The following is a 27,382-nucleotide window of genomic DNA, read 5'->3' on the forward strand; positions in this document are numbered from 1 at the left end:
TGGAAGGACTGATGGTGAAGCTGAAACTCCAATACTTTGGCCACCTGATGTGAAGAGCTGACTCATTTGAAAAGACCCTGATGCTGGGAAAGATTGAAAGTGGGAGGAGAAGGGGGCGACAGAGGATGAGATGGTTGAATGGCATCACTGACTCGATGGACATGAGTTTGAGTAAACTCTGGGAGTTGGTGATGGACAGGGAAGCCTGGTGTGCTGCAGTCCATGGGGGTCACAGAGTCAGACATGACTGAGTGACTGAACTGACGGACTGATGGAAGGTCTTACGGGTGAAGATAATTCTCTTCTGTCATTGAAGGTATGGAGAAGGCAGTGGCACCCCACTCCAGTACTCTTGCCTGGAAAATCCCATGGACGGAGGAGCCTGGTAGACTACAGTCCATGGGGTCGCTAAGAGTCGGACACGACTGAGCGACTTCACTTTCACTTTTCCCTTTCATGCACTGGAGAAGGAAATGGCAACCCACTCCAGTATTCTTGCCTGGAGAATCCCAGGGACGGCGGAGCCTGGTGAGCTGCCATCTGTGGGGTTGCACAGAGTCGGACATGACTGAAGCAACTTAGCGGCAGCAGCAGCAGCATTGAGGGTAACCTGACAGGAGGCTCACAGATTCTTAAATCTGTTCACCCTGGGAAGAAGACTGTTAGGTGCTTCCTGGTAAGCTGTGGTTTTAAGTTTGAATTTAGGGACATATTAGTGTTCTTGGTGCAGCCATGTTTCCTTCTCTGAGTTCTGCTTCGGTACTCATTCTGTGAAGCTGATATATACAGTCACTTTCATGCAGTACAGGCTTCCTTTTGGTGAGGCATTTGAAAATTTCCGGGGCATTTCTGTGTCTTGTTTCCATGGTTAAAGATTTAGATGTGATTCTTGCATGTTTAGGACTTCCCGGTGGCTCAGACAGTAGAGAATCTGCCTGCAGTGCAGGAGATGTGGGTTCCATACCTGGGTTGGGAAGATCCCCTGGAGAAGGGAATGGCTACCGACTCCAGTATTCTTGCCTAGAGAATCCCATGGACAGAAGACCTGGGGGCTACAGTCCATGAGGTGGCAAAGAGGTGGCCATGACTGAGCAACTTTCACTTGCATATATAGATTTTTTTTTTTGCCTCTGTGCTCCATACAAGAATATGGTCATAAGGAATATTTCCCATATTCTTTACACATATTTACACACTCAGTCCTCTCAATAAACCTGTGAAATAGGTATTATTATCTATACGATCCAGATGACAAAACTGAGATTTATCGGAGAGAGACCTTGGCCAGATTAGTTAAAATTCAGCAAGACATGGGACTAGTATTTGAATTTAGATTTGCCTGTCATTAAAATCCTGTTTGTTCCGCTATAGTATCTGTAACACTGTACCTTCCTTAGTTTCCTCTAGAGGAGAGGCCCATTCAGATCTGTGAGGCCTGTCTGTATCTCTTGGAGAAAGAGATACAAGTTTATTCAAATTGTGTTCATGAATTCCAGGAGGGGTTGGTTTTGAATGATAAATTTTTGTGTCTCTGTAGCACTTAGCCTAGAGCTAGGTGCTACACAGTAGAAACTCAGTGAAGGTTGAGAAATTGCTTGAGTATGGAGTAATGTAGTAGAGTCACAGAACAGGCAAGTGTGGGGTAGACAGTGTCTCTGTCTCATGGTGGCTGAGTGGAGAAACATCATTCTCTGCCTATGTTTATAGCTTGGATTTGTTGAGAGGGTGTGAGTATGATGTTAGGCTTTGAATGAATTGTTTTGATTAAATGCCATGGACATTTAGTAAATATCTGTGGGTTTATATGTTGACGAATTGTGGGGATATTTTCACATTGAGAGACAAATAAAATTTTTGGCTTGACATGTTTTTTTTCCCTGTCTGCGGCAGTAGTATATTCATTTTCAGAATTCTTCTTTAGCCTGATTTTGTAATACATTGACTGGTTTGGTGTTTGCTGCTGTGGTAAGAAGAACTGTGCTATAATTAGCATCTCTGCTTCCTCTAACAGTTTTATGGATTTGCTTTGAAGAACCGTAAAAAAAAAAAAAAGAAAGTTTTATTGTGATAAATATTTCTTCAAGAAGGATGTTTTATGCAGGATGATACTCTAAATGGGAAATCCCAAATAACCACATTTGAAAAAAATATCTCCACAAGACTGAAATGGCCCCAGAAGCCCTCCCCCCACTGCCCATTGTCAGAGTAAATTATCAGTAGATTGGGAAGGATAGAACTGAATTGGTAAGAGGAGACTGAAACCTGAGATCATTAAGCATTTACATAGAAGCATTTAATTCCTCTGAATAAATTCAAGTCTCATGACCCAGACAAATTACACCCTAGTGTTTTGAAAGAATTTGGGGATGATTATAATGATGATTAGTCACTGTCAGTAATCTTTAAGGAATCATAGAATTACCACAGTAGACATATTTTCAAGTCTGAGAAGAAGGTAAGAGCTTGGCATATTCCTAGTCAAAATCTTGGATGGTTTATTAAGGATGTAGTATGAGGATTTAGAAAAGGAAGCTGTGATGATGAGGAGCCAACACAGACCCACTAGGAATTTGTTGGTGACTTAATAACCACCTTTTCTTTATTAAGGGATTAGACTTCTGGAGGAGGGGAATACCATCAGCTATCATTTTTTGATTCAAGAATGTTTTGAAGGGAATGATTAGAATATAGTTGGGGATAAGAGATTTGAGTTGTGTGAAAAAATAGATGATGCAAGGAGTTCCCAGGTGATTCAGTGGTTAGAACTCTGTGCTTTTACTGTCATGGCCCTGTGTTCGGTCTCTGGTCAGGGAACTAAGATCCTGCAAGCCGCTGGGGCGGGGGTAGGGGGGGCCGGGGTGGGGTGGGGGAGGAAGGAACCTAAGGAGGCGGGGGTGGGGGGAAGAAATAGGTGATGCAGAAGTATGGTGTGGTAGAAGGGTAGAAGGGAGGTGTGACTTAATAGCACCACAAAAATGTAAGGCTTGTAGTTGTCTGTAAATTGGATTTATGGCAAAAATGTGGTTTGGTTGACAAAAAGTTGTGGTTTTAGCCAGCATTAACAGCTAGTGTTGAAAGAGTGAGTGGATAGTGTTGTTTTAAACGATGTTAGACCACATCTATCTAGATAGATTTTAGTTTTTTTTTTTTTTTTATAAATTTATTTATTTTAGTTGGGGGCCAATCACTTCACAACATTGCAATAGTTTTTGCCATATATTGACATGAATCAGCCATGGGTTTACATGTGTTCCCCCTCCTGGACCCCCCACCCACCTCCCTCCCCATCCCATCCTTCTGGATCATCCCATTGCCCCGGCCCTGAGCCCTTGTCTCATGCATCGAACATGGAATGGTGTTCTGTTTCACATATGATAATATACATGTTTCAATGCTATTCTCCCAGAACGTCCCACCCTCACCTTCTCCCTCAGAGTCCATAAAATTGTTCCATGCATCTGTGTCTCTTATTCTGTCTCGCATATAGGGTTATCGTTACCATCTTTCAAATTCCATATATATGCATTAGTATACTGTATTGTTGTTTTTCTTTCTGGCTTACTTCACTCTGTATAATGGGCTCCAGTTTCATCCATCTCAGTAGAACCGATTCAAATGTATTTTTTTTAATGGCTGAGTAATATTCCATTGTGTATATGTACCACAGCTTCCTTATCCATTCGTCATAGATAGATTTTAGTTATAGGAGCTCAGATGGCGAGGGACCTGAAAATACGATATGAACTACTTTCAAAGGAGCAGATTTGTTTTTTGACCAGTAAATAGCTCTGACAATAGCTCCCACAGAAGAGTTCCAGAAGAACTTGGAGAAATGGCAACATTGTTGGAATACCGTAGATTTTGATAGCATTCATTTGAAAAAATGTAAATTTTGGCTAATCAGGCAAAGAAAGGTATGAAGGTCGTTCTGGGCAGAGAATAGCATCTACAAAAAGAATGAAGGCATGAAAAAACATGCCACATTTGAGGAACAAGTGAGTTAGTACAGATGCTGTGTAAAGAGGGAGAGGTGGGCTACAGGAGGTAAAAGTGGGGAAATTGGCAGGTGGTGTATATGAAGGTGGAGAAACTGGAATCCAGGAAGATTTGCATAAGTCTTGATTGTGTATTGAACCAGGCCTGGAATTCCAGGCTTTCTTGTGTCCTTTCAGGAGTTCGCTCCATCTTTCTTTTCTTTAGGTATGTTGTTCTACATTTACTTTAAAATGGCCAGGGCATGCCCTGTGTTTATGAAAGGATTCTAAATAATCATGTAAGACTATCTTTTACATTCTTTAATAAGATAAAAGAACTTAAGTAGCTGTGACCTATAAGCACTATAACTTTCCCAGTTATCAGTGCCAGATATGGTTTTAACTTTTAGAGACCAGCAGCCTATATTCTGGGTCATGCTAGAATCAAGAACTCTTTCTACTTTCCCATGCTATTTGTTTAAAAGAGGATTCTTTCTTTGCCTAGTTCAAGTAATAGATTCTTGGATTAACAGTTGCAGCTATAGTGATCAGTTACAGCTGTGCAAAGTAGAAGATAAGTTTATCAAGACCTTGTGGTAACTTTGCTTGTGACTGCTGTGGTTGTAACTTGTTGTTCCACTGCAGACAGGGGTGAATTTCACATGGAAAGCAAGTTCCTGAGGCCTCTCTGTTTGTTCTTTAGTCACAGTTCTATCCAGGGTTGATGTCCAGTCTGTGTACTATATGTGAATATGTATATGGCCAGCATTTGTCCTGACCGGTTGGTGCCCACATTGTATTGATTGTTAACTATTTTGAGAATCATATCTAACTCTCACCATCCATCTTTCCTCATTTTATGCCAGACCACAAGTTTCTCTAATTTGTTTGTGGTTTATTCATACAGAGAAATTGCTGCCTTTTCTTCTCAGGCTCTTAAATAATTTTATTAAAAAAATTCCTGGAGAGACTTACCTGACGGTCCAGTGGTCAAGAATCTGCTTTCTTAACCACTTGACCAGTCTGCAAAGGGACACAGGTTCGATCCCTGATCGAGGAGCTAAAAATCCCACATGCCCTGGAGATAGCATGTGATCTGGAGTTGCAGATCTGATGCTGCAATGCTGCATGCTGCAACAAAGAACCTGTGTGCCATAACTAAGACCTGATGCAGCCAAATAAATGAATATTAAAAAAATTCCTGGAAACAAAATTTTTTAAATTATTAACACCACTATGTACTATTTTCCTTTAGGTCCACTTAGTGATTGGAAAGCTAGTTTCAAACATTTATGCGGCAATTAAGGAAATATGAACACTGATTAGATATTTAGCTTTAAGTATTCTTTTGGTCAGATTTTTCTAGGTGTATTAATAGAATTATGGTTATGTTAAAAGAAAAAGAAATCTTATTTTTAGAGACACATGGTGAAATATTGTAGATATGTCTAGATTTGCTTTAAAATAATTTGGTATGAGGGTGTACAGATATAAAGTAAGATTGGACATGCATTGATATTTGTTGAAACTGGGTGATGGATACAAGATAATTCATTGTACTTTTTATAATAAAAAGTTATAAAAAGTTTATGTATTTTTAAACCCCCAAATTTATAAATATAATTGGATTTTCAAAATTTTTCAAAGGTATATTATTGGCAATTATAACTTCTGATTGCCTTGAAATAATTAGAAGTACAACTTGGAGTTAATATGGGCATACCTCATTTATGTGCTTCCCTTTATTGGGCTTCACAGATATTTTGTTTTTACCAAGTGAAGATTTATGGCAACCCTGCATCAAACCATGCCATGTGGGGCCACCCAAGATGGACAGGTCATGGTGGAGAGGTCTGACAGAATGTGGTCCACTGGAGAAGGGAATGGCAAACCACTTCAGTATTCTTGCCTTGAGAACCCCATAAACAGTATGAAAAGGCAAAAAGATAGGACACTGAAAGATGAACTCCCCAGGTCGCTAGGTGTCCAATATGCTACTGGAGATCAGTGGAGAAATAACTCCAGAAAGAATGAAGGGATGGAGCCAAAGCAAAAACAGCACCCAGTTGTGGATGGGACTGGTGATAGAAGCAAGGTTTGATGCTGTAAAGAGCAATATTGCATAGGAACCTGGAATGTTAGGTCCATGAATCAAGGCAAATTGGAAGTGGTCAAACAGATGGCAAGAGTGAACATCGACATTCTAGGAATCAGCAAACTAAGATGGACTGGAATGGGTGAATTTAACTCATATTACCCTTATATCTACTACTATGGGCAGGAATCCCTTAGAAGAAATGACGTAGCCATCATAGTCAACAAAAGAGTCCGAAATGCAGTACTTGGATGCAATCTCAAAAACGACAGAATGATCTCTGTTTGTTTCCAAGGCAAACCATTCAATATCACGGTAATCCAAGTCTGTGCCCTGACCAGTAATGCTGAAGAAGCTGAAGCTGAACAGTTCTATGGAGACCTACAAGACCTTCTAGAACTAACACCCAAAAAGATGTCCTTTTCATTATAGGGGACTGGAATGCAAAAGTAGGACGTCAAGGAACACCTGGAGTAACAGGCAAATTTGGCATTAGAGTACAGAATGAAGCAGGGCAAAGGCTAATAGAGTTCTGCCAAGAGAACTCACTGGTCATAGAAAACACACTCTTCCAACAACACAAGAGAAGACTCTACACGTGGACATCACCGGATGGGCGACACTGAAATCAGATTGATTATATTCTTTGCAGCCAAAGATAAAGAAGCTCTATACAGTCAGCAAAAACAAGACCGGGAGCTGACTGTGGCTCAGATCATGAACTCCTTATTGCCAAATTCAGACTGAAATTGAAGAAAGTGGAGAAAACCACTAGACCATTCAAGTATGACCTAAATCAAATCCCTTATGACTATACAATGAAAGTGAGAAATAGATTTAAGGGACTAGATCTGATAGAGTGCCTGATGAACTATGGACGGAGGTTCGTGACATTGTACAGGAGACAGGAATCAAGACCATCCCCAAGAAAAAGAAATGCAAAAAAGCAAAATGGCTGTCTGAGGAAGCCTTACAAATAGCTGTGAAAAGAAGGGAAGCGAAAAGCAACGGAGAAAAGGGAAGATATACCCATTTGAATGCAGAGTTCCAAAGAATAGCAAGGAGAGATAAGAAAGCCTTCCTCAGTGATCAATGCAAAGAAATAGAGGAAAACAATAGAATGGCAAAGACTAGAGATCTCTTCAAGTAAATTAGAGATACCAAGGGAACATTTCATGCAAAGATGGGCTCGATAAAGGACAGAAATGGTATGGACCTAACAGAAGCAGAAGATATTAAGAAGAGGTGTCAAGAATACACAGAAGAACTGTACAAAAAAGATCTTCATGACCCAGATAATAACGATGGTGTGATCACTCACCTAGAGCCAGACATCCTGGAATGTGAAGTCAAGTGGGCCTTAGAAAGCATCACTACAAACAAAGCTAGTGGAGGTGATGGAATTCCAGTTGAGCTATTTCAAATCCTAAAAGATGATGCTGTTCAAGTGCTGCACTCAATATGACAGCAAATCTGGAAAACTCAGCAGTGGCCACAGGACTGGAAAAGGTTAAGTTTTCGTTCCAATCCCAAAGAAAGGCAATGCCAAAGAATGCTCAAACTACCGCACAGTTGTACTCATCTCACACGCTAGTACGGAGAAGACAATGGCAACCCACTCCAGTACTCTTGCCTGGCGAATCCCATGGACGGAGGAGCCTGGTAGGCTGCAATCCACGGGGCTGCAAAGAGTCGGACACAACTGAGCGACTTCACTTTCACTTTTCACTTTTATGCATTGGAGAAGGCAATGGCAACCCACTCCAGTGTTCTTGCCTGCAGAATCCCAGGGACGGGGGCACCTGGTGGGCTGCCGTCTGTGGGGTCGCACAGAGTTGGGCACGACTGAAGTGACTTAGCAGCAGCAGCAGCACATGCTAGTAAAGTAACGCTTAAAATTCTCCAAGCCATGCTTCAACAATACGTGAACTGTGAACTTCCAGTTGTTCAAGCTGGTTTTAGAAAAGGCAGAGGAACCAGAGGTTAAATTGCCAACATCTGCTGGATCATCAAAAAAGCAAGAGAGTTCCAGAAAACCACCTATTTCTGCTTTATTGACTACGCCAAAGGCTTTGACTTTGTGGATATTGATAAACTGTGGAAAATTCTGAAAGAGATGGAAATACCAGACCACCTGACGTGCCTCTTGAGAAACCTGTATGCAGGTCAGGAAGCAACAGTTAGAACTGGACATGGAACAACAGACTGGTTCCAAATAGGAAAAGGAGTCCGTCAAGGCTGTATATCGTCCCCCTGCTTATTTAACTTCTATGCAGAGTACATCATGAGAAACACTGTGCTGGAAGAAGCACAAGCTGGAATCAAGATTGCCGGGAGAAACATCAATAACCTCCCACCCTTATGGCAGAAAGTGAAGAAGAACTAAAGAGCCTCTTGATGAAAGTGAAAGAGGAGAGTGAAAAAGTTGGCTTAAAGCTCAACATTCAGAAAACTAAGATCATGGCCTCTGGTCCCATCACTTCATGGCAAATAGATGGGGAAACAGTAGAAACAGTGGCTGACTTTATTTTCTGGGCTTCAAAATCACTGCTGATGGTGATTGCAGCCATGAAATTAAAAGATGCTTACTCCTTGGAAGGAAACTTATGACCAACCTAGACAGCATATTAAAAAGCAGAGACATTACTTTGTCAACAAAGGTCCGTCTAGTCAAGGCTATGGTTTTTCCAGTGGTCATGTATGGATGTGAGAGTTGGACTATAAAGAAAGCTGAGCACCGAAGAATTGATGCTTTTGAACTGTGGTGTTGGAGAAGACTCTTGAGAATCCCTTGGACTGCAAGGAGATCCAACCAGTCCATCCTAAAGGAGATCAGTCCTGGGTGTTCATTGGAAGGACTGATGTTGAAGCTGAAACTCCGATAGTTTGGCCACCAGATTAGAAGAGCTGACTCATCTGAAAAGATCCTGATGCTGGGAAAGATTGAGGGCAGGAGGAGAAGGGGACGACAGAGGACGAGATGGCTAGATTGCATCACCGACTCAATGGACATGGGTTTGGGTCAACTCCAGGAGTTGGTGATGGACAGGGAGGCCTGGTGTGCTGTGATTCATGAGGTTGCAAGAAGTCGGACACGACTGAGTGACTGAACTGAATTGAACTGCATCAAAACAGTCTGTCAGCACCATATTTCCAACTGTATTTGCTAACTTCATATTGCTGTGTCACATTTTGGTAATTCTGGCAATATTTCAGGCTTTTTTCATTATTATTATATTTGCTCTGGTGATCTGTGTAGTGAGGTTTGTCTTGCCGAAGGCTTTAATGATGGTTAGCAGTTTTTAGCAATGAAGTATTTTTAATTTAAATATGCATATTGATTTTTTAGACGTAATACTGTTGTACACTTAGTAGACTACTGTGTAGCGTAAATATAACTTTTATATGCATTGGGAAACCAAAAATTCGTGTGATTTACTCTTGCCTTATTGTGATACTTTGCTTTATTGAGGTGGTCTGGAACCAAACTCACAGTCTGTCTCAAGTTTATCTGTGTACGTGGATGCTAAGTTGCTTCAGTCATGTCCGACTCTTTGTGACCCTATGGACTGTAGCCCGCCAGGCTCCTCTGTCCATGGGATTCTCTCGCCAAGATGACTGGGGTGGGTTGCCATACCCTCCTTCAGGGAATCGTCCGACCTAGAGATTGAACTCATGTCTCTTAATGTGTCCTGCATTGAAAGGTGGGTTCTTTACCACTAGTGCCACCTGAGAAGCCCAAGCATGTCTGTACTTCCAGCTACAGGCAAAGAAATTTGACCTTTTCGTTTATGTAATATTTAAAAATATGTTTTAGTGTAGCTTTTTGAAATATTGAAAGTGGTGCCCATATTATTACCATTTCCTTTATGGGACTCTAGTTGGGAGCCATTAACTCGAAAAAAAGTTTTTTTCTATCTTTTGGCCATATCATGTGGCATGTGGGATCTTCTTTCCCTGACCAGGGATCAAACCCTTGTCCTCCTCAGTGGAAGGCCAGAATCTTAGCCACTGGGTTGCCAGGGAAGTTCCCTGGCTCTAAAAATTTTGATCACCCTTGTTTGTATTTAGACTTCTTAATTCAATTGTGGAGAAGGCAATGGCAACCCACTCCAGTACTCTTGCCTGGAAAATGTCATGGATGGAGGAGCCTGGTGGGCTGCAGTCCATGGGGTCGAGAGGAGTCGGACAGACTGAGTGACTTCACTTTCACTTTTCACTTTCATGCATTGGAGAAGGAAATGGCAACCCACTCCAGTGTTCTTGCCTGGAGAATCCCAGGGGCGGGGGAGCCTGTTGGGCTGCCGTCTGTGGGGTTGCACAGAGTTGGATACGACTGAAGCGACTTAGCAGGAGCAGCAGCAACTCAATTGTAATTAATATTGTAACTAATAAGGAATTCTTTCTTTTCCTGTGTATATTGCTTTAATGGTTAGATTGTATCCCTTTTCCTTAATGTACCGAACTATCCTTTTTTAAAGCATTTGCTTTTCTTCTTTTTCTTGCAGTTATAAATAGTTTTACTATGAGAAATAGCTTTTCTAAAAAATGCTCCTTGAGTGCTATTTTAGTGGGGGTAGTTTTTTTCCTGGTGCCTTTTGGGTGGTATTTTAGTGGATTTAGCAGATCAAAGGGTATTTTTTTTTTTTTAACAGTTTTTGTGATGTGGTGCTACTTTGGTTGACCTTCTTTCAAAGGTGTCACTTTGTGGGTTGGAACCACTTCAGTGTTTAAATCTCGACTGCTGAACCAGAGTTTTAAGGCATGTTAACAGTCTCGAAAAAATGATAAATTGGATCTATTCAAAGAATTGAGCTTTCATTGGAAACAGGTGGAAGGATGGAAATGCATTAACTGTAAATCTTGATGTCAGTTTATTAAGATATTGCTGTTTAGCTTAATTAGAGAACTGTATATCAGAGGTGGCATTTGAATGAAGTATTGAAGGATAGGAACGACTTAAACTTGAGGATGTGAGTTGTTGTTTTTTACTAAGTTGTGTCCGACTCTTTTGCAGCCCCATGGACCATAACCTACCAGGCTCCTCTGTCCATGGGATTTCCCAGGCAAGAATACTGGAGTGCGTTGCCATTTCCTTCTTCAGCGGGTCTTCCTGACCCAGGGATCAAACCTGCATCTCCTTCATTGCAGGTGGATTCTTTACTGCTGAGCCACTGGGGAAGCCTGAAGATGGTGGGGATAGGTAAAAGATGGGTGAATGTGGAACTCTGGGGCATGTTTAGGCAATCTTGAGTCATACTGTTTGGCCATAACATATGCTATTTAGAGTACAATAATGGAAGCTAGGATTAAAGAGTTAGTTAGGGGAACAAGTAAAATAAATAAGAGTATACCAGGTAGATTGTGAAAAAATAATAGTGGGAAAAAAGAAATGATGGTAATTGACTGTAATAGCTTGAAGACTATCAGCTGCCACTATTGCTTCTATAAATAACTCTTGCAGGAAAATTACTACTCTGTTAGTCATTCTGCTAGGGTCCTCATTTTAGCAGACGTGTGATTTTCTAGGAAAAGTAGGGTCAGTGTTTGTAGGGTTGTTGATATAGGTGGAACTGATTCATTTTCATAGTCTCTTCAGATAAGAGACTGTGAGAGATACAGAAGACAATGGACATTGAGAAGGTGGAGAGGAAAAAAAATGAAATAACATTTTCTTCTTGGGCTCTTTCTAAGAAGCTTTTCATCTAAAGCTTCGGCAACAGTGGTGGATTTTAGTCTTGATTTTCTTCCAAGGACTGATAGAAGGCCCTGGTCTTATGTGTTCATGTTACTCTTACTAAACTCTTTTACTGGCAGGTTGGGCCCCCAGTTTAACCTCATTTATTACTCTCTCTGGATCTCTAGTACCAAGAGAAGACTCTGAAGGGCCATCTTTGTCGTAACCGCAACTTGGAGATTGATGGTGCTTGGAGCAGTGAAAGGATCCAGGAGACTTGGGTTGCTTTAGTTGGGAGGAACCCCTCTTATGACCTGTGGGTTGAGGATACTGCTTTGTATCACAGTGTAGAACTTGAAGTTTTATGGCTTTTTAACCTTCTAATGAAGATTACTTACTCTTAACATCAATATTGTACTTCTTAACAGCTCTAAATTCTAAAGTTTTAAGAGACATCCGCTCTTGTGCAGTAGGTGTAAAGATGGGATGTCTGGAGGGGTTTCTAACCCCATTTTGCCTTATACTCATTGGTGACTTACTATCTCTGAGGCAGTTTCCTTATCTGTAAAAGCCCTCTGAGGGTTGTGGGGAAGCTTAATTAAATAATATACAATGTGAAAATGTTTTCAGTGGATTTCAGGTGGTATATGGAGAAGGCAACGGCAACCCACTCCGGTACTCTTGCCTGGAAAATCCCATGGACAGAGAAGCCTGGTAGGCTGTAGTCCATGGGGTTGCTAAGAGTCGGACACGACTGAGCGACTTCACTTTCACTTTTCACTTTCATGCATTGGAGAAGGAAATGGCACCCCACTCCAGTGTTCTTGCCTGGAGAATCCCAGGGACAGCGGAGCCTGGTGGGCTGCCGTCTATGGGGTCGCACAGAGTTGGACACGACTGAAGCGACTTAGCAGCAGCAGCAGCAGGTGGTATATATGTTTTTTCCTTTTTCTTCATTTAAGGTTTCTCATTCCATATCTTGCCAAGCGAGTAGGAAATATGCAGAAGTAATGTGTAGATAATTATGAAAAATTTGGGTTCATGAAATTGACCTTTTGAAGAGGAGTGCTTTTCACTTCAAAAGATATATAGAAAACTCTGTCCTTACTGCAAAATTCAGGCTTAAGAAAGTAAGGAAAGAAGAAAGTAGGGAAAACCACTAGGCCGTTCAGACTACTAGACGTAAATCAAATTCCTTATGATTATACAGTGGAGGTGATGAATAGATTCAAGGGATTAGATATGATAGAGTGCCTGAAGAACTATGGACAAAGATTCATAACATTGTATAGGAAGCAGTGACCAAAATCATCCCCAAGAAAAAGAAATGCAAGAAGGCAAAGTGGTTGTCTGAGGAGGCTTTACAAATAGCTGAGGAAAGCGAAAAGCAAGGGAGAAAGGTAAAGATATACCCAGCTGAATGCTGAATTCCAGAGAATAGCAAGGAAAGATAAGAAGGCCTTCTTCAATTAACAATGCAAAGAAGTAGAGGAAAAGAATAGAATGGGAAAGACTAGAGATTTCTTCAAGAAAATTTGAAATATCGAGGTAACATTTCATGCAAGAATGGGCACAATAAAGGACAGAAACGATAAGGACCTAACAGAGGCAGAAGAAATTAAGAAGAGGTGACAAGAACACAGAAAAACTATACAAAAAAGGTCTTAATGACCTGGATAACCACAATGGTGTGGTTATTCACCTAGAGCCAGACATTGTGGAGTGTGAAGTGGGCTTTAGGAAGCATTACTATGAACAAAGTTAGTGGAGGTCATGGAATTCCAGCTGAGCTATTTCAAATCCTAAAAGATGATGCTGTTAAAGTACTACACTCAGTATGTTAGTGAATTCAGAAAACTCAACAGTGGCCACAGGACTGGAAAAGGTCAATGTTCATTCCATCCCAAAGAAGGACAATGCCAAAGAATACTCAAGCTGGTGTACAATTGCACTCATTTTGAATGCTAGTAAGGTTATGCTCGAAATCCTTCCAGCTAGACTTCAGCAGTATGTGAACAGAGAAATTCCAGATGTACAAAATGGGCTTAGAAAAGGCAGAGGAGGGTCAGGATGGGGAACACATGTACACCCATGGCTGATCCATGTGAATGTACAGCAAAACCACCACAATATTGTAAAGTAATTAGCCTCCAATTAAAAAAAAAAAAGGCAGAGGAACCAGAGACCAAATTGCCAACATTTGGTGGATCATAGAGAAAGCAAGGGAATTCCAGAAAAACATCTACTGCTGCTTCATTGACTGGGCTAACGCCTTTGAGTGTGTGGATCATGACAAACAGTGGAAAATTCTTAAAGAGATGGGAATACCCGAACATGTTGCCTGTCTCCTGAGAATCCTGTATGTAGATCAAGAAGCAACAGTTAGAACCAAACATGAAGCAAAGGACTGGTTCAAAATTGGGAAAGGAGTATAGCAAGGTGATAAATTGTCACCCTGCTTATTTAACTTCTATGCAGAGTACATCATGAGAAATGCCATGCTGGATGAATCACACCTGGAATCAAGATTGCCAGGAGAGAAATATCAACAACTTCAGATATGCAGATGATACCACCGTATGGCAGAAAGTGAAGAGGAAGTAAGGAGACTCTTGATGAAGATGATAGAGGAGAGTGAAAAAGCTGGCTTAAAACTCAACATTCAAAAAACTAAAATCATGGTATCCAGTCCCATCACTTCATGGCAAATAGAAGGGGAAAAAGTAGAAGCAGTGACAGATTTTCTTTTCTTGGGCTTCAAAATTACTGTGGATGGCAACTGCAGCCATAAAATTAAAAGACACTTGCGCCTTGGAAGGAAAGCTGTGACAAACCTAGACAGCGTATTAAAAACCAGAGCCATCATCTTGCCAACAAAAGTCTGTATAGTCAAAGCTATGGTTTTTCCAGGGGTCATGTTCAGATGTAAGAGTTGAACTGTAAAGATGGCTGAATGACGAAGAATTGATGATTTCAAATTGTGGTGATGGAGAAGACTCTTGAGAGTTCCTTGGACTGCAGGGAGATCAGACCAGTCAATCCTGAAGGAAATTAACCCTGAATATTCACTAGAAGGACTGATGCTGAAGCTGAAGCTCCAGTACTTGGCCGCCAGATTCGAAGAGCTGACTTATTGGAAAAGACCCTGATGCTGAGAAAGATTGAAGGCAGAAGGAGAAGGGGACGACAGAGGACGAGATGGCTGGATGGCATCACCGACTTAGTGGGCATGAATTTGACCAGTTCCGGGAGATAATGAAGGAAAGGGAAGCCTGGTGTGCTGCAGTTCATGCTTTACTCACTTGTGGTAATCTGCGAAGGCAGAACCATGTTGAGTCTAGTTGGAAACTGAACTTAGAGTCTTGGTAGAGTTTTCACTATAAGGTAGTATTGGGTCATGAATTTCAAATACTTTTTCCTCCTGAGAGGAATTTTAGTAACAAGGCAGGAAGTGATGGTTCTTCTCCTTTTTGCTGTCAGTGAGTAATATAACTATGCAAGTCCCTTTTGTAGGTGATGAGTCAGGACTCCTACAATTGTTTTGGCTTTGAGTTAAATTTTAAGTTTTGTTCATTTCAGTTTTCAAATACTGTGTTAATATTGTGGAACTATTTTAATACATGTTTCTTTGGTTTAAAAGAACTACATGATACATTAGTCTTCTAATAGTCACCCTTAAATTGGTATATATAAATAGGAAGAGTTTTTCTTTGTTTTTTTATTTTTTTTATTTATTTAGCTGTGCCGGGTCTTAGTAGTGGCATGTGGGATCTGGTTCCCTGACCAGGGATCGGACTGAATCCAGGCCCCCTGCCTTGGGAGCACAGAGTCTTAACCACTGAACCACAAGGGAATCCTGAGTTTTTCTTTTAATCCTGTACTTTAATATTATTAAGACATGTAAGTTTTGCAGTATAGAAATTAGGAATAAGTTAGTATTATAAATCCAAGTTGAAAAGAATCTCTTACCAACTGGAGAGAAATGTGCTATTATGCATATTTTTTTACTATCATCTCTTTATCTTGAGATCATACGTGCTCAAAGTAGGAAATTTAGAAAGTAGATAAAAGCATAAAGAAAAAATAGCAATCACCCATAGTCCAGCCTTCTAGAAGTAACTTGAAAGTGACAGTCGCTCAGTGGTGTCTGACTCTTTTCAACCCCATGGACTATACAGTCCATGGAATTCTCCAGGCCAGAATACTGGAGTGGGTAGTCTTTCCCTTCTCTAGGGGATCTTCCCAAACCAGGGATTGAACCCAGGTCTCCCGCATTCCAGGTGGATTCTTTACCAGCTGAGCCACAAGGGGAGCCCAGAAGTAACTTAGCCATGTTTAATATTTTGTGTATTTCTTTCCATAATTGTTTCTGTGTTGAATTACTTAAAAATACATTGTGATTCACCTCAGTGTTCATAGCAGCACTATTTACAGTAGCCAAGACATGGAAGCAACCTAAATGTCTCTTGCGAAGTGAATAGACAAAGAAGATGTGGCATGTATACACCATGGAATAGTACTCAGCCACAGAAAGAATGAATTAATGCCATTTGCAGCAACATGGTCAGAAAACTAAGATCATGGCATCTGGTTCTATCACTTCACGGAAAAAAATGGGGAAACAATGGAAACAGTGACAGACTTTATTTTGGGGGGCTCCAGAATCACTGCAGATGGTGACTGCAGCCATGAAATTAAAAGATGCTTGCTCTTTGGAAGAAAAGCTATGACCAACCTAGACAGCATATTAAAAAGCAGAGACATTACTTTGATGACAAGGTCTGTCTAGTCAAAGCTATGGTTTTTCCAGTGGTCATGTATGGATGTGAGAGTTGGACCATAAAGCAAGCTGAGCACTGAAGAATTGATGCTTTTCAACTGTGGTGTTGGAGAAGACTCTTGAGAGTCCCTTGGACAGCAGTGAGATCAAACCCAGTCAATACTAAAGGAAATCAGTCCTGGGTGTTCATTGGAAGGACTGATGCTGAAGCTGAAGCTCCAATACTTTGGCCACCTGATGCAAAGAACTGACACATTGGACAAGACCCTGATGCTGGGAAAGATTGAAGGCAGGAGGAAAAGTGGATGACAGAGGATGCGGTGGTTGGATGGCATTATTGACTTGATGGATATGAATTTGAACAAGCTCCAGGAGTTGGTGAAGGACAAGGAAGCCTGGCTTGCTGCAGTTATGGGGTCGCAAAGAGTCGGACACAACTGAGTGACTGAACTGAATTGAACTTCAGCAACATGGATAGACGTAGAGACGATCATACTAAGTAAAGTCAGACAGGGAAAGACAAATGTCAAATATCATATATCATTTATATGTGGAATCTAAAAATCATACAAATGAACTTATTTACAAAATAGAAATGGCCTCCTAGACATAGAAAACAAACTTATGGTTACCAAAGGGGAAAACATGGGGGGAGGGATACATTGGGAATTTGGGATTAATAGATGCACACTACTATATAGGGCACAACAGAGGATGACATGGTTGGATGGCATCACTGACTCGATGGACATGGGTTTGGGTAGACTCCGGGAGTTGGTGATGGACAGAGAGGCCTGGCGTGCTGCAATTCATGGGGTCGCAAAGAGTTGGACACGACTGAGTGACTGAACTGAACTACTATATATAAAATAGATAAACAGCAAGAACACACTGTGTAGCACAGGGAGCAGTATTCAGTATCTTGTAGTAACCTATGATGGAAAAGAATCTGAAGAATACACACACACACATACACACACACACATATATAAACAATCACTTTGCTGTGTACCTGAAATGTAAATCAACTATATGCTTAGTCGCTCAGTCGTGTTTGACTCTCTGCGACCCCACGGACTGCAGCCCACCATGCTCCCCTGTCCATGGGGATTCTCTTAAGTGAGAATACTGCAGCATGTTGCCAATACTGCAGTATGTTGCCATGCCTATACTTCAATAAAAAATAAAGTAAGCAAACTATCATTTTTTGCAATTTATGGGAAAGTTATAGGTACTTAAGAACATCTATTTCTTTGCTTTTATGTTCTTTTTTATGACTTAAATTTTTTATATGATTTTTCTTATATATGTCATTTTATTTTTTGAGATTGGTGGGACAGAAATCACAAAATTAAATAAAATAACCACTATCTTCAGGATGTCTTAAGTTCTGTAGAGTCAGGTACCAAGTTTCATCTGAAGTGATATTCACAAGGCTTCTTGAGTGCTTTAACTGTGCCTCAGTTTTCTTTCTTATTTCTACATGATCATATCTAATTAGGAAAACTGCATTAATCTTTATTACTCTCTGTATTTCTTCTCTTTGAGATTTGCAGCATCTGAAAGATTCTTCTTGTTATAGGAGTTTGTTGTGGTTTGACTCTTGAGTGAGACCTGTGATGAATACTTGAACTTAAGGTAGCTGTTGGTTCCCAGATCCCTTTGAGAATCTGATACAAACTATGGATCCTTGCTCTAGCTTTGTCAATCTGTTTCATTTGAAATCTTGGCTTGCCTATTGCACAGCTAATATTAATACCTTAGGTTGTCCTTTTACTTTATCTTGAAGTTACACTTGTGACACTTTTCTGTGATAGATCCAGTTTCCTGTATCTCATATATACATCTTTCTTGGTTAATTTAGTTTTGGCAGAGAACCTTTTAAATTTCCACAAAGCTTGCTGTTGTCTCTCTCTTTTTTAAGCAACTTTATTGAGATATAATTTACATACCATGAAGTTCATATCCCCCCAATGTAGGCAACTACAAATCTACTTTCTGTCTTTGCAGATTTGCTTATTCTGGACATTCTGTTTAAAAGGAATGTAATTTTTAAAATCTTTAAAATAAACTTTTTATTTTAGAACAGATTTAAACTTACAGAAAAGTTGTGAAAATAGTACAGGAAGTTCCTGTATGCTTCACACGCAATTGCTCCCTAGTAGTAATATCATTACACTCATTTGTCACAATTAGTGAGCCAGTATTGACACATTATTAATTAAAATGTGGATCTGTTTTCATCCACTCTGCTAGATCTTTGAAGTGCACTTTCAAATTTGGGAATTCATGCACTTCATTTCTGGGAGATTTTGTTGAATTATTTTATTGATGTTCCCCTTTATTTTCTCTTTATGGGATTCTGTTATTTGGATATTAGATTTCCTGAACTGACTGGATACTTTATTCATATTTTCTTAGTTTTTGCATAACTCTCCTTCTGTTCCAGTATTCCCATTCAGGATACCGTATTAGAAATAGTAGCTATGTTTGCTTAGGCTTCTTTTAGCTATAATCGTTCAGCTGGCTTATTTTCTTTTTGATGACTTCAGCAGTTTTTAAGAATATTGGTCAACTTTTTTGTAGAATGTCCCTCAATTGGGATATATGTGATATTTTTCTTCTTGATTAGACTGGAATTATGGTGTTTTGAGAGGAAGATTACAGAGGTATGTATATCAGGAGTACACACATATTCTGAATACGACTTAATCATTGTTGACGTTTATCTTGATTTCCTAGTAGCATTTATCAGATTTTTCCAATGTTTTTTAGATTTGTCACATTTGGTAGTGTTTGTCAGATTTTTCCTATGATCAGCCCATACTTAAGGAGAGGGGAGTTATTTTCCACCTCTTTGAGAGCAGAGTATTTATTTACATAAATTATTTGGAATTTTTCTGCACATGAGATTTGTCTATTTTCCCTCTATTTATTTAGTGATTTATTTATATTAGTATCACTCATCACTCATGGATATTGATTTTATTCCTTGGGTTATAATTCAACTTCTTTTTATATTACTATTATTGGCCATGCTGAGCAGCTTGCAGGATTCTAGTTCCCAGACCAGGGATCAAACCCTGGCCCTGAGCACTGAAAGCATGGTGTCCTAATTCTTAGATCGCCAGGAAATTCCCTCAGCTTATTTATTTTGTTCAAATTATTCGAGCTTTGGCCCTTGGAAGATGCTTCAGTGGGCTCTTGTGTCTGATGTGCCTGAATCATTGTGGGACTTTTTTGAACACTTCCTTACTTTTTGGCACTACAAGATGCTCCAGGCTCCTCCTGTATATTTCCTGCTCAGTTAAAGAACTAGCTGTTTCTCTAAGTAGCTTTGAGTCGTTTTATTGGAGAATGATATTAGAAACCAAGATCTCGATATTAATTGTGCTCATTGTTACTGGGGTACTCTTGCTTCTAAGCCTGATCAATAGTATTTTTGAAACTTTTTTTTCTATATAATTTTCTATTTTCTCAGAGTTGCATTAATTGTTCAATTGGGTGTGCTGTGCTTAGTTGCTCAGTCGTGTCCGACTCTGCCCCCTATGGACTCTATAGCCTGCCAGGTTCCTCTGTCCATGGGGATTCTCTGGGCAAGAATACTGGAGTGGGTTGCTATGCCCTCCTCCAGGAAATCTTCCCAACCCAGGGATCAAACCCAGGTCTTCTACATTGCAGGTGAATTCTTTACCATCTGAACCACCAGGGAAGCCCTTGATGTCTCTCTTTAATCGTAGTCTTTCCCCAAATGCCTCATGATCTCTGGCTATGCATTCACATCTGAGAATAATGCACCAGGAAGCTGATTGGGAACCTCTGTGTTCGTAGGTGGGGTTTGGTTACTGAGAGGTTAACTATAGAATTGATTTGGCTACATAGTTTTTTCTCTAGGCCACCAGTATCTCTGGGTCTTCTTTCTTGTGCTGGTCAGGTTCACATAAGCGTTTCTTGAAGAGAGGCCAAGGGAAGAGCTCTGGGGGTCTCAATGTTCAGTATGTAAATTTTCTATTTCCCTATTTCTATTTTTAAAAATAATGTTATTTGTTCGTTTATTTTTGGCTATGCTGGTTCGTTGCTGCACAGGCTTTCTGTGGTTGTGGAGACCAGAGGCTGCTCTCTAGTTGCGGTGTGCTGGCTTCTCATTGTGGTGGTTTCTCTTGTTGCCAAGCACGGGCTCTAGGGTATGTGGGCTTCAGTAGTTGTGGCACGTGGGCTCAGTATTTTGAAGCTTCAGGCTCTAGAGTGCAGGGTCAGTAGTTATGGTGCATGGGTTTACTTGCCAAGTGGCATGTGGGATCTTGCCTGACCAGGGTTGAACCCATGTCTTCTGCATTGGCAGGCAGATTCTTTATCACTGAGCCACCAAGGTGGCTCACCCCCTCCTTATATATATATTGTGAAATGATCTCACATAAATCTAGTTAATATCTGTCACCAGACATAGTTGTGATGAGAACTTTTACTCTCTTAAAAGCTTTTAGATATATAGTATACTACTGTTAACTGCTGGAAGGACTGATGGCTGAAACTGAAGCTCCACTACTTTGGCCACCTGATGGGAAGAACTGACTTATTAGAAAAGACCTTGATGCTGGGAAAGATGAGGCAGGAGGAGAAGGGGACGACAGAGGATGAGATAGTTGGATGGCGTCACCGACTCAGTGGACATGAGTTTAAGCAAAACTCTGGGAGTTGGTGATGGACAGGGAAGCCTAGCGTGCTGCGGTTCCAAGAGTTGCAAAAAGTCAGACACAACTGAATGACTGAAGTGAACTGTTAACTATGGTTACCACACTGTGAATTACATCCCCAGGACTTACTTATCTTGTAACTGGAAGTTTGTAGCTTTTGACCACCCCCACCCATTTTGCCCTCCCCACTCATTGTTTTATTTACCCATTGTAAAGGATAAACTTTCCTTTTTCTTCTGCAATGGAGGAGCCAGGTGGAGTGGGAAAGGTGTGGGGTGGGGTGGGATGGGATGGGTCCAGCTGGTCCTTTTCTTTTTTAATTGAGATATAATTCATGTAATATAAATGTGCCATTCTGAAGTGTAGACTTTAGTGGTTTTTAGTGTATTCACTATGTTGTGCAACCATCACACTATCTAGTTCCAGAACATTTCCATCATCCCCAAAAGAAACTACATAGCTATTAGCAGTCCATCCCCTGGTACTACTTTTTGTTTCTATGAATATGCCTATTCTGGACATTTCATATACGTGAAATTGCACAACATGTGGCCTTTTGTGTCTGGCTTCTTTCACTTAGCATAATGTTTTCAAGGTTCATATGTGTTGTAGCATATAACAGTACTTCATTTATTTTTATAGCCAAATAATGTTCCATTGTGTAGTTATACAACGCTTTGTATTATCTGTTCATGAGTTGATGCCAGCTGGTTCTTAAATAGACTTTCAATTAGTCCTTCTGTTTTTAGCCCCATCTTAAACCCTATTTCCATAAGTACCTGATGCTACAAGTTCCTGAGCTTTTTGGAGATTATCTTCACTTTTTCATTCTGTAGGTTTATGCCTCCCCACCTCTGCTGTTGTTTCACTGGGATTTGGGGAAGAGAAAGGCAGCAGAGGAATAACCAATGCTCACAATTTGAGAGGTAAGATTTCCGTGCTTGGTCAGACCCAGTAGTCATTAAGTCATGGAATGATCGAGCTGGAAAAACCTTTACAGATTGCCAACTAGTTCTTCACTTTTTTTTTTTTTTTAATCTTTCGGTTGAGGAAAGTAAGACCCACAAAACTCAGTAAATTGTTAAGGGTCATACAACTGGTGGTCAAGGTAGGACCTTGACCCTCTCTCCTGCCTTCTACCCTAGTTTCTTACCCTCAGTTTAGACTGCTTATTTTAAAATTTGGTATTGAGAGCATGGGAACCGTTGCTCAGATTTGTCCTCTGCTACTTCTTTCTTAGAGATTCTAGTCCAGTTTTTTTGCCTAAGCCTGGTCTTCTGGACAGCCCAGCTTTTAGAGAAAAGTGCCAGTGTATGTACATGTGTAGCCTCTAGGAGCCCTCACTCTCTTTAGAACAGTATGTGTATTTCCAGCTCACAGGACTGGGTTTGTTAGACTGGCCTGAAATACCATGAATTTGAGAGCTTTTTACTCCCCCCACTAAACACCAGCAGATTATATATCTTAGTTCAATATGTTAGCTCAACAGATGTGTCCCCTGCAGGATATTCAGCTGGGCTGAAAGGGAGGCAGTGTCTGCACCTGATGCCTTGCTACCTAAATTCTGTCTTATCTGTGGTTTGGAGCAGTCCTCTTTAGATAGGTTCTCAGATCTCAGTCTCTTGTACATTGGGTACATGAGAAGTTCAGCCATTTTAAGAATACTAATTGCATGAATTGGACTAGGTATGGGATGATCCAGAAGGATGGGATGGGGAGGGAGGTGGGTGGGGGGTCCAGGAGGGGGAACACATGTAAACCCATGGCTGATTCATGTCAATGTGTGGCAAAAACTATTGCAATGTTGTGAAGTGATTGGCCCCCAACTAAAATAAATAAATTTATAAAAAAAAAAGAATCAACAGCTGGATGAAGACATACATAGGACTAAAACAAAAGAGCTTCTGTGCTCATGAGTTTAGATCTGGCTAGGCAGCCCATGGATGTGATCTGGTTCATCAACCTAGAGGCTCTCTGAACCCTCCCATCCTTTTGGTTTTTTAATGGAAGCTTCATCACATAATCTTAATTGATTAAATCACTGCCCATTGGTGACTGATTCAAACTCCAGCCCCTCTCCTCTCCCCTCCCTAAAAATCATGATGCAGCGTTGAAAATTTCAGTCCTCTAATCAGGGTCGGTTCCCTGGGCAACTAGTTCCCCATCTTTAGAAGATTTCCAAAAGTCACCTCATTAACAAAATCAGTTAAGGCCACTTCATTAACATGAAGTCAGTTGTGGTTGAAAGGAGCTTAATGTGAATATCAAGACACTCATTTCACTTTGATAGCTCTGAAGAAATTTCAAAAACTGAGGAAAAAAGACAAAAGTATTATAACAAAAGATGCTCCCATTGCTCTTATGGATTAGGAAATTCTAAGAATTTGGGGAGTTGTGAGCCAGGAGCCGTGGACAAAGACTAAAATATATATGTGTTATATATCACAATATCACACAAGAATATTGTGGTCCAATATTGTGGGTAAACGGGAAAAATATTTTATATGAGAGAGTAGTTGTGTATTAATACATACACAGATTTATCTTTATAAATTGTATCTTAGTAACAGAACTCACATTTTATTCAGGCAGCAAAGTAAACAACTTTCAAGTTTTCCTAGTCAAAGTTGTATCTTGATGAATTCTGAAATATATACAGACAGTCCCTGACTTACAATGGTTCTACTGATGATTTTTCAATTTTTATGTTTTGTGATGGTGGAAAGGCAATATGCATTCAGTAGAAACCATATTTCAGTTTTGAATCTTGTTATTTTCCCGGGTTAGAGAATAAAGAGTACAGAAATACACAGAAAGACATTCTGTGTGCTTGATCGGAAGACAATATTGTTAAAGGTGTCAGTACTACTTAAAGTAGTCTATAACTGGTAGCACTGTTGTATTGGGCAACATTTCTTCCGACTTGGCTCAGCGTTACAATGCATTTAGCATATTAAAGCTGACAACATGGAGACTTTTTGCAGGCCTTCCCAGACAGTGGAGTTTTCCTGCTAATTTGCCACATTAGGTTATAAAATATCTCATTAAGTTATTTTCTATTTTGCAGAGGAGTCTAAGAACACACAGTTGTTCCATTTTCTTGCTAGACTTCAACTTGTTCCTTTCTTACAACTCCGTCATCTTCCACGTCACACTTATTACCAACCAGAATTTTGAAACATCATCAGTGTCTTTAACTTAAAGAATCTGTTCTCTCAGATCTTATGTATCATTAAATATGAACTGTGCTGTGTAGGAATAAAATAAAGCAAAGGCTTGTCCATGTTTCATGTAAAAAAAAAAAAAAAAGAATACTAATTGCATGAATTGGACTAGGTATGGTGCCCTGATGATATCAAGTAGGAGGCAAAGCATCAATAAAGGTAGTGGCCATATGTACAAATCTAAAGTTAGTCTGACAAAGAAAATACATTGAGAAAGAAAGGGAACAAATTTGCCTCAGGGGAACACATAGGGGTAACAGATGGTTTCTGTCACTCTTTCTTTGAAAGCCTGGTAAACAGCTTTCCTGGGTTAATAGTGCCTTAGAAGAGGCGTGTGGCTTGTCCAGATGGGGGGCAGCTCACTGTCTGCATTCTGAATATTTGTGAGTGTCTGTCTCCTGAGCACCACCGTCATCTGATGATGGGGGCCAAGGTACAGGCTGTGTCTTCAAGGAGTGGTTGTCTTCTTCACTTAATGCAGGAGCTGTGAATTTACCTCAACTTTGTGTGTACAAGAGAGAAGGAAGACAGTGATGAGAGACGTGTAAGATGGTTTTCTTTAGCTACCAAAACTCTGCTTGTTAGTCTGTGTTATTTTAAAGCTGTCTCTATTTAAAAAGTGCTGATAGTAATGAAGTAGTCATCTAAAAGTAATAACAATTTAGTTAGAAATTTGCATTCCTCCTCTTTCTACATTGTGTCCTGTTAGAGTTGACAGAAGGTGATCTCTGATATGTGCACAAGTTCAGAAATTATCTAGAAGACAGGGAAAATTGAAATGCTGGGGCAGTAAGTGAATCGAAGATACAACAATTGGTTTTCAACATGCACTGAAAACCTTAAGTATAAGTTGGTAGTGATACTATTCAGATGGGCAATCAATTTCAGAAATGTTTGTAACAGGAAAAATATAGTGAAATCTTTTCATGCAGGAAAGAAATTGATTATAGCATGAGTAGTACTGAATTGGTGACCAGTGTCACTAACAGGATCAGTTCTAGGACATCCCAGGTTGTCATTATGCAAAGGATAGCATAATCATCTGATTATATCCATTCCCAAGGGCTTCTCTGGTGGCTCAGTCATAAAGAACCCACTTGCCAATGCAGGAGAATGAGGTTCAATCCCTGGGTCAGAAAGATCCCCTGGAGAAGGAAATTGCAAACCACTCCAGTATTCTTGCCTGGGAAATCCCATGGACAGAGGAGCCTGGCGGGCGACTGAGCATGCTCACACGCATGCATGCATCCATTCCTAGGGAAAAAAATTTCATCACTTTTGCTTTAGATAATGTAAACTAGACCTTATAGGATTGGTGGTGTTGTGGTGAGGAGAGGCAGTTTATGTGACACTTCTGTCTTCAGCCTGGAGAGAGGGAGAACATAGCTGTCTTCAAAGAACTCTGTCGCAGGTATAACTTTGAACACTGGATTTGTGTTGCCTGCAGCTTCTGCTTTAAAACCTTGGCAGGTTGTTTAAAACATTAAAACACTTTTTAAAATTAAAAGTACACTTTTTAAATATATTAAACTTTTTATTTGAGGAAATCGTAGAATCAATTATGCTGCTGTTAGAAATAATACAGGGAGATTACCCAGTTTCCTTTACCCAATGGTAACATCTTGAAAAACTGTAGTATACTGTCACAACCAGGATATTAACATTGATACATGTTAATATCAGGATATTAACATCCTGATACAGTCAGGATACAGGATAGTTCTATCATCACAAGAATTCTTGGAGTTGCTCTTTTATAGCCTCCCTCCACCCGTCCCTGACTTCTGATCATTCATTTCTGTGATGAATGAATGAAAATCACTATTGATCTGTTCATTTCTATAATTTTGTCATTTCAAGAATGTTATATAAATGGAATCATACAGTATATAACCTGTTCTCATTCTTGTAAGTGCAGGTCTGCAGCAGTGAATTCTCTCAGCTTTGTTTTACCTGAAATGTGTTAATTTTTGCCTTCATTTTTGAAGGATTTTTGTAAAGTTCTAGGTTGACAAGGCTTTTTTTTTTCTTTTAGTATATGTAGAATGTTTTCCATGTCTTATAATCACTATTTCTGGTAAAAAGTTGTAGTAATTTCAATCATTTTTCTTCTTAATATAATGTATTCTTTTTCTTTGTCTCCATTCAAGATTTTCTCTTAAAAATTTTCTTTTTTCAAGAATTTGATTGCATATCATTTTCTTGGTATTTATCCTGCTTGGAATTCTTGACTGAGCTTCTTGACTGTAAATTTATATCTTTTACCAAATTTGGGAAATTTTTGATCATTATTTCTTCAAATATTCTTTTTAACCTCATTTGCTCTTCTTTCCTTTGGGGCTCCTATTATATGTATGTTAGACTTGCTGTCTCCCATATCTCTGGTTTCCCTCCCTTGGCCCCCCTTTTCTGTCTAATCTTTTTTCTTTCTGTTTTACAGATTGGTTACTTTGTGGTTGATTTGTTTTTCAGTTCACTAACTCTTCTGCATCTCCATTCTACTTTTCCCATCCATTTAATTATAGTATTTATTTCTTTGCTCAGATTTACTTGCTTTTCATTCATTATGAACACCCCTCTTTTAAATCCTTGCCTGCTAATCCAAACATTTGGGTCAATGCAAAGTCAGTTTCTTTTGACTCTTCTCTTGAGAATGGGTCATGTTTCTTGTTTCTTTATATGCTAAACAATTTTAGATTGTGTCCTTGACATTGTGTATGGTATGTTATAGAGACTCGGAATTCTGTCACTTTCCTCCAGAGAACATTGAATTTTGTTCGTTTCCCAGCAGTGAACAGCAGGTTAAATCTCAGTTCAGTTCTTTTAGCCCTAATTTAGCTGCTTGGGGTCTGTTCCATGCACTTACGGTTCAGGGATCAGTCAGAGACTTGAGCAGCATTTATACAGTTAGTGGTACCCCCTCTCTGGCTCTTCTTGG

General features: G+C 40.0%; 1 protein-coding gene and 1 long non-coding RNA gene across 12 annotated transcripts in view; both read left to right on the forward strand.

The window, feature by feature from the left end:
* DENND5A (DENN domain containing 5A) overlaps positions 1–27,382 on the forward strand; it is a 97,013-nt gene that overhangs the window by 13,634 nt on the left and 55,997 nt on the right. For 4 of the 11 annotated variants that reach the window (XM_081540714.1, XM_081540716.1, XM_081540723.1 and 1 more), the window contains exon 2: positions 22,057–22,146. The exons of the other annotated variants lie outside the window; for them this stretch is intronic. In XM_081540714.1, coding sequence (XP_081396840.1) covers positions 22,057–22,146 — 90 coding nt within the window. The remainder of the gene's footprint in view (positions 1–22,056; positions 22,147–27,382) is intronic. 11 annotated transcript variants of the gene reach the window in all.
* On the forward strand, positions 2,939–7,058 carry LOC145526063 (uncharacterized). The gene is made up of 2 exons (XR_014068658.1): positions 2,939–3,137; positions 3,701–7,058. It is a non-coding gene; the product is annotated as an uncharacterized LOC145526063 (long non-coding RNA).

This window comes from Giraffa tippelskirchi, chromosome 11, assembly GCF_054371585.1.
Source record: "Giraffa tippelskirchi isolate mGirTip1 chromosome 11, T2T-mGirTip1v1.2.pri, whole genome shotgun sequence".
NCBI lineage: Eukaryota > Metazoa > Chordata > Mammalia > Artiodactyla > Giraffidae > Giraffa > Giraffa tippelskirchi.